At 37.8% G+C, this 8677-nt stretch overlaps 1 protein-coding gene across 1 annotated transcript; it reads left to right on the top strand.

Moving 5' to 3' along the window:
* The first annotated feature begins 826 nt into the window (after positions 1–826).
* On the top strand, positions 827–1351 carry LOC110562747 (large ribosomal subunit protein uL23-like). Its single transcript, XM_060393287.1, has one exon. It carries the CDS (start codon positions 838–840, stop codon positions 1306–1308), a length of 471 nt encoding a protein of 156 aa, XP_060249270.1. The 5' UTR covers positions 827–837; the 3' UTR covers positions 1309–1351.
* The last annotated feature ends 7326 nt before the right edge of the window (positions 1352–8677 follow it).

The following is an 8677-nucleotide window of genomic DNA, read 5'->3' as shown; positions in this document are numbered from 1 at the left end:
TGACAACTAAAATGTAAAAGAAAATTAAAAATCTAAAACAAAGCATAATACAAAAAAATTAAAACTTAGTGCTTTTAAGCCAGAACTTTCAATTTCCACTTTTATGGCTTAAATACAAAATTGTCTCAAATACTATTTCATGCTTAAATGTTTCAATAGGCACCTCAGGATGTTAAGTACATCTATTGTGTCTTAATATTTAAAATTTAAAATAATGTTTATTTATTTGTGTGTATTAGTGGCTCCAACTTCATCTGTGCATCATATGCCTGCAGTGCCCAAGATGGCCAGGAGAGATGTCTGATACTCCTGGGATTGTAGTTTACCAGCATTTTTGAGCAGTCATTTGGATTCTAGAGAAGATGAACCCAGGTTCTCTGCAAAAGAAACCATTGTTCTTAAACGTTGAGCATCGTCCTAGTGCCACTAAGGACATTTTAAATATAATATTATTACCAAACCAAAAGTTATCAGAGTTTATTTGTAACCATCCTTCAAGTTTCCACCACTGTCTTTTATTTCATTCACATTAGAGAGATGAGAACAAATGCTGTAATTGAGTTCAGGTTTTATTTATTTATTTATTTATTTATTTATTCATTCATTCATTCACTTGCTTTACTTCCCTATCCTAGCCCCTTCCCTCCTCTCCTCTGGGTTCCACCCTTCCTTTCTCCTCCCTCCTCTCCCTCCCCTATTCCTCAGATAAGGGGAGCCCCTTCCAACCCAGCTCAGTAAGTGTCATCAACACTCACTGCCTTCTTTTCCTCTGGCCTGGCCAGGCCACCCCTCCGGTGGGCAGTGATTAGAAAGTAGGCAACAGCCTTTTTCGCCAAGATGGCGCCGAAAGCGAAGAAGGAAGCTCCTGCCCCTCCCAAAGCCGAGGCCAAAGCGAAGGCCTTGAAAGCTAAGAAGGCAGTGCTGAAAGGCGTCCACAGCCACAAAAAGAAGAAGATCCGCACGTCACCCACCTTCCGGCGGCCCAAGACCCTGCGGCTCCGGAGACAGCCCAAATACCCTCGAAAGAGTGCACCCAGGAGAAACAAGCTGGACCACTATGCCATCATCAAATTTCGCCTGACCACCGAGTCAGCCATGAAGAAGATAGAGGACAACAACACACTCGTGTTCATTGTGGATGTCAAGGCCAACAAGCACCAGATCAAACAAGCTGTGAAGAAACTCTATGACATTGATGTGGCCAAAGTCAATACCCTGATAAGGCCTGATGGAGAGAAGAAGGCATACGTTCAGTTGGCTCCTGATTACGATGCTCTGGATGTTGCCAACAAGATTGGGATCATCTAAACTAAGTCCAGCTGGTTAACTCTGAATATATATACATTTTTTTTCCACCTAAAAAAAAAAAAGAAAGTAGGCAACAGAGTCCATGTCAGAGACAACCCCTGCTCCCCTTACTAAGAAACCCACATGAAGCCTGAGCATCTGTTACATCCGTGTAGGTGCCTAGGTCAAGCCTCTGCATAGTTTTTATTAGTTTCAGTGTTTATCTCTGTGTGAGTGACTGGTCAGGGAGGCTCCAGAGACACCCATAACAAGTCAGTCTATTGTCATTGCTTTTGCTTACCAACACCCATATATTTAAGTCCTTGTTGCTTTGTCATATGCAGGACAAAGAGAGTTCATCTTGAATAAATCAGATAACTCTTTTTCTGCGGAAGCACTTCCATTGAGTGTAAAGTGCAGGATACTAAGGAAAAAAAAGAAGTGACCGGTTCTATTAGTATTGGACAGTGTGCACTGTCTATCTCTCCCTTTCTCTTATTCATACTCCTCCTGCTCTTCCTCCTATCCATTTCAGAACTTGAATATTGTCTCTTTTTACCCTGTTCCAGTTATACTGTTTGAGTTTGCTCAAGGGCAGATACCCTAAGAAGATTACCAGAATAATGGCTTCATCTAGCTAGGTGCTTGTCTGTGGTTAAGATTTGCAGGGCATGAGAGAGACTTTAAAATAGTGGCCAGATAAAGTTAAGTTAGAATTTTCCTAAAAAGATTTAGACATAATTATTTTTTTTCAGAGAGAGACATAAATTTAATCATAATGTAGAAAGTCCCCAATAATGCAACACACAGAAACCAAAGCCCAAAGTTATAGTAGAAGGACAGTGATTGTAGCAATCTGCTCAGCTTTGCTGGAACTGTGTCAAGTAGCTGTGCTGGTTTCATGATTTCTGCAGTTCCCGGGAGACATGGCTGTGCTAACTCTCCATCACTAATGATGTCCTATGTCTTTAGAATCTTCATTTTGAGGCTGCCTCCCTTCTTGTTACAGGGAATGTAAACCCCATCCTTATCCGGTTTTTGTGTAAAGAGTAGATGTGAATCCTGTAATTGTTACTAATCATAGTGACTTCACTATGTCATTTATGATTTTTGATATGCTGGCTTTGGGCTTACATTTCATTTGTTATTATAGGATAGAGAATCAAGCTGTCCTTAGTCCTTCAAGAACCAAGTGTATGCTGTTACTGAGTAAGTATATAAATTATACCTATAGTGGCCAGAAAGATGGCTGAGCAGGTAAAGGAGCTTTTTGCCAAGACTGATGACCCGAGTTTGATGTCTGGCATCCGTGTGTGTAAGGAGAGAATCAGTTTTGTTATGTTGTCCTCTGATATCCATATACATGTGCAGGTTTTCTCTCTGTCTTTCTCTCTCTCTCTCTCTCTCTCTCTCTCTCTCTCTCTCTCTCTCTGCCTGTCTTTGTCCCTCACACACACACATACAAACACATTTTTTAAATGTTAAAAGTAAAAATGAAATTTTCATATTATTGATATATAATTGCAGTTTAGAAAGTGTATCTTAGTCTTAGTATTGCATTCAAGTCAACTGGAGCTTGCTAAAAATTTAGACAGTTTATCCAAATAAAACAAACAACTTTCCTCATCACTGAATGAAAGTATAACTCCATGACACAATATCTATTATGATTGAAACCGAAGTCCTAACACCCCAGTTTATAAAATATCCAATGAGACACCTAATATTTTTGGCCAGAATGCTTTCCATATTATTTCTTTTATTTATGATTTGGAGGCAGACTCCAAATAATCTTTTGAACTAATGTGTAGTCAGGATGTGTGATCAGTAGCATTAGATACATCTGAAACTAGGGAAATACGGGTACCAAACTGAAAAGATCTCCTAGCCCGCTTCTTTCACCTATTACTGATGGCAGTAGAGACTGACTGGGTCAACCTACCCTGCCTGGATGTATAGTGCAGGGAATAAAGCCAGAGGTGAACGCATGTTAATGCAAAGTTCTACATATAGAGCTAAGCGCTGGAACCCGTATCTAATTTGTTTTGATGATGTCATGAGTTCTAGGCTTTCCTCGTCATTTATAATACAACATTTTCTAATTTTCCCCTTGTATGCACAGGGATCTCTTTTTTTCCATTTTTTTATTTTAATTTTTATTAATTACACTTTATTCACTTTGTATCCCCCTGTTGCTCCCTTCCTTCTCCCCTCCCAATCCCACCGTCCCTCTCCCTTCTCCACGCATGCCTCTCCCCAAGTCCACTGATAAGGGAGTTCTTCCTCTCCTTCTTTCTGATCCTAGTCTATCAGGTCTCATCAGGACGGCTGCATTGTCTTCCTCTGTGGCCTGGTAAGGCTGCTCCCCGCTCAGGGGGAGGTGATCAAAGAGCAGGCCACTGAGTTCATGTCAGAGACAGTCCCTGTTCCCATTATTATGGAACCCACTTGGACACTGAACTTCCATGGGCAACATCTGTGCAAGGGTTTTAGTTTATCTCCATCAATGGTCCTTGGATGGAGTATCAGTCTCAGAAAAGAACCGCACAGGGATCTCTTAAGTCTGAATCTAGAAATAAACCAGATAATCTAGAAGGACAGTAGAGGGTAAGCATTCACGACCCCAGCTTCTAAGAATCACATAGAAACTACTATTCAGGACAACAACCTGTCCTGCTCGAAGCCATTTTTAGATATTTAGAATTTTATATGGCTCCACAGTCAGCTGTTTCCATGATCTTTTTGTTCTCCCTGTCAACTTTCCCTCATCTACTCTGAGCTCCCTGCACCATCTTTTGCCTCAAACACACCGTGCAGCTTCATAATTGCTATGAAACACCCACTAATTCTACAAAATGTTGTGTTATTCTGAATATGCTGTGTCCCGAGATGTATTTGTGTGACAACTTATGCATCACAAAGAATGAAACAACAGCCACCATTGAGCAAACATATTCAAGCTTTTTCTCTATGTGAAAGCCAAGTTCCAAATGTATATTTATATTCATCCCAACTAGCCAAGTAACTTAGCTGTCTTATGAAATTCTTAAGGTTTCACCTGTGTCTAAACGAGAATGCGAGAATAGTAGCATTTGCTTTTTTCTTTCAATGTATATTCCATTGAGAGAAAATTTATCATTTGAAATATATGTATGCAATTCTTAATCCAAGTGTTAGTGTACACACAGAGAAATCTCCATTTAAAGTAAACAATCTTATTTCTATAAGCATAACTTTAAAAATAAAATATTTATATTTAATACATATTTCCATACCACAAATCCAAAGCACATTTTATGGGAGTAGACTTAATATTTTACCAAAAGAAAGATCCTGTGCTTGGTTGATTAGCAGCTGTTTGTCAGAAATCTTGGTCAGCTCTCAAAAAATCCAGTTAAAATCAACCTGGGGCAATTTAATTCCAAGATACAAAGCTGTTTCAGTTTTTCAGACTTAACTACAATGATTATTTAATCTGATAAGGCTGGAATGTCCTTTTCTTCGTATTCCTCCTACCTCTGAAAGAAGATGGTCAGAGTTGCTGGTGGGCTTGTAAATTCTGTGGATGTGTATTGCGTGGTTTTGCTTTTGTGTGTATGGAAACATTAAACTCCAAGGTATAAGTCCAAGATTTCTAATAATTTCCAATATTCTACAGTAAGAGAAAGGAAATTCACAGTTGCAGTGAGGGAAAAGTAACTATGTTGAGTCACGGAAGAAAAATGTTTTCATAAAGAAGCAATCTAAAGCAGCCAGCTGTGCCTGAAAGTGCCGGAACAGTTATCAATCTTTACAGTCATCTTTCTTTCCTCCTCAACAGAGAAATCTTAATAAAAAATAAAAACCTACTCTGGCATGAGGAAACCCAAAGATGAAACACTGCATAAAACAGTTAAGTGTTTATAAATTATTGTTAGACTTTTAAAAATTCAGTCTGTAATATAACTTTTGTGCTTTCTAAGCTGTATTATTATATATAGGTTTCATCTATAACTGTTGAAGGAAAATACCTCAGGCCATGTTTTGATTGGCCCAGCATGCCTCAAAGGCCTTGCATACAGTTGGTTGGTACATGATCTCTTGGTCCTTAAATGCAGTCTCTGGGACAAGATGCCTGAGGCTGGCCTCCTGGAGAGAGGACCAACTGATGGGCACATGGCTAGATCTTGTCAAAGGAGGTTTTGTTACAGAAGTTAATTATGGTAAAAAGTCCATGAGGGTTAAAGGGACAGTATTACTCTTACCTTGAAATACTGTTCTTGTGGGATTCTTACTGCCCTATACTTGTCTGAAATTTATAATTAACTTAGAATTTACAGTTTGTTTAAGCCTGTTTGTTTGTATTTTTGTTAGTCTACAATAATTGTTTAAAGTAATGTTTCTTTCTGGAATTTCTGTACATACATATGGTGATATCCTTTCCAGTTTATTTCCTCCTCTACACTTCCTTATAAAGAAGAAACAGATATATTTTAAATGATTTTTTATTAAATTTTTATTTTTTATATTAATTACAGTATATTCATTTTGTATCCCAGCTGTAGCCCCCTCCCTCATTCCCTCCCAATCCGATCCACCCTCCCTCATCTCCTCCCTGCCCCTCTCCAAGTCCACTGATAGGGAGGTCCTCCTCCCCTGCCATCTGACCCTTGCTTATCTGGTCTCATCAGGAATGTCTGCATTGTCCTCTTCTGTGGCCTGGCAAGATTAAAGTGATTTTAAAAATTACTTTTATGACTATCTTTCCTTCTATTCTCTCTCCTTTTTTTTTTTTTATCTCCAGTGTTAGTAACTTAACAAAACACTGGCAAGTATTCAACCTGTCAGGTAAGCATCTATCTAGTTCTCCATTTTTTGTTTGTTTGGGTTTTTTTTTTTTAAGATTTATTTATTTATTCTTTATACAAAATTCTGCCTGCATGTGTACTTGTGGCTACAGATGGTTATGAGCCACCATGTGGTTGCTGGGAATTGAACTCAGGACTTTAGGAAGAGCAGCCAGCGTTCTTAACCTCTGAGCCAACTCTCCAGCTCACCCCCACCCCCGGCTTGGTTTTTGATCGACAAAAAACATTGATTCCCATTTGTGGATACAGTTCAGAATTATATTCACACTGTATCATTAAAATCCAGAGACTTTTTTTGCCTCAGGCTCCAACACTGTTACATTTCTTATTGATGGAAACTTTGAGAGTCTTCTCTAAGTTGTTTTTGTTTGTTTGTTTGTTTTTCTGTTTGCATATCTTTTATTTTATCAGTTATTTTATTTGAAAGATTATTAAATAATTACACAATGTTTCCCTACACTTTCCCTCTGCAAACTCCTCCCATATAACACTTCTTGCTCTCTTTCAAATATGAAGCCTCCTTTCCATTATTTGCAGCTACATAGTATAGGTGTATACATATATATTCCTAAATACATAAATTCATCTCACTAAGTCTTTGTAATGTTGCTTGTATGTATGTTTTCAAGGCTGACCATTTGGAATCAGATAAACAGTTAGCGTGCTCCTCTCTGTGGAACACTGTTGTCTTCTCCCCTGGCATTCCTCTAAGGTGTAACTGGGGAGATTGCTCAGTGGGTAAAGCCTGAGGACCTGAGCTCGGTTCCCGAGACCCACAGGCTGGAAGGAGAGAACTTATACCGTACGTTATTTTCTGACAACTACCTATGTGACAAGTTACATGCACACCCATCCTCCACATAAATAACAATACATTGAAAAATGTACAGTTAATTGATGCAGGGTATGATGACCTGAATGCTCTGATGGGCTCCACCCACGCCTGTGTTTTACTTGTCACTCGTTATCCACCTCCTTTCTTTCTCTTAATTCAGTTGTACTTTCTAATACAATGCAACCCATGATTTATATCCACAAATGAAAAAAGTGTTTTTTTTTTCCTTCATGTATCTGGATATTTCACTTAACATATTTCAGATTTTTTTAAGTCATTATAAATGATGCTTTTATCATTTTATGGTTCCGTTGCCTACACTCTTAACATTTCAAGTCTGCTTTATGTTGAGCTACACCCAGTTGATTGTGTACTGTGCTGCAGTAAAGGCAGGCATGGAGTCGAGGGAAAGTGCATAAAACAGCTATGTATTTTTCCCCCAAACTCCTGTATTTCTTTTTATTTCAACCAAAGTTTGAGTCCCTTTTCTTTCTCTTCATCAGTGTTTGATGCATGGGTTCTTTTTGTTTGTTTTGTTGTTTTTGCTGTTGTTGTTTGTGTGTGTGTGTGTGTATGTGTTTGTTTGTTTGTTTGTTTGTTTGCTAACAGTATTTCTAACTATGGTAAAGAACTAATTTGGGGTTTGTATTTCCATGATTATCAGTGTTGCTGTGAACTTTTGCATTTATTGTTGGACATATATGTACTGATTTTCAAGGAGTAAATATGTGTGTTAAGGTGATACATCTTTGTTATTCGAATATTTTCTGTTAAATTTCTTACATTGTCTGAGTATTGGCCTCTTGACAAATGAGGAAAACCAAGTCATGATTTTTGTGGATTGCTCTTTTCAATGCATAGTGAGGGTCATTTCAATGTCTCTTTTTGAAAATGCTTCTGTAAGTCTCTGCACTATTTTAATTTAGTTATTTAGGTTTTCTGATTATGAGTTTTCTAAGATTGTATATTCTATGTATTACTGTGTCTTGGACATTTACCCTCTCTCCCATGTGGGGCATGTACCTTCATTTTATTCATTGTTTCATTTGTTCCAGAAAGTTTTTACTTTCTTTACAACTCCATCTATACATTTGAATAGTTGTGCTTTGAGGAATTGGTTAAAAATATTCTCCTGTGTCAAAGAGCTTCACTGAGCTACCAAACCTACCTTGATATGCTTTTACCAGTATTTTCAAGGTTCATGTACTTCCTTATGACCTCATCCATGTTCATCAGAGTATTGTATGCATGTGGTAGGGTTCATGTCTAGAGTCAGTCTTCTCAATTGAAGAACTAATTTCTCTCATCACACCTATTGAAAAGAATGTTACTCTTTATGCTACTTATGTCATTAGTCAGGTGCCTGCATATGTCTGCATTAAATTCTACATTTAATATTTCTCCCCATTGTTCTATGTGACTATCTTTATGCCATTTCCATCATGTGCTATCATTAAAGATTTGCACTGAGCTCTGAAGTCAGGTGTTGTGAAACTTCTTTCTGTCTTTCTTTTTGTGTCCTCACTAAAACTACTGTGGTTCAATTCAAATTTATGCATTTTCTCTCTAGATTTATGAAGAATCCTATTGCTATTCTATCAGATCTTTGACTAGTATGAATATTTTAGAAATGTTAATTATTACAATTTATGAGAATGGGATATTTAAACATTGTACTCTCTACTATTTATTTTCAATATTGTGTAAA

The sequence above is a fragment of the Meriones unguiculatus genome, chromosome 10 (assembly GCF_030254825.1).
Source record: "Meriones unguiculatus strain TT.TT164.6M chromosome 10, Bangor_MerUng_6.1, whole genome shotgun sequence".
In the NCBI taxonomy this organism is placed as follows: Eukaryota; Metazoa; Chordata; class Mammalia; order Rodentia; family Muridae; genus Meriones; species Meriones unguiculatus.
This window is presented reverse-complemented; position numbering and strand designations above follow the sequence as displayed.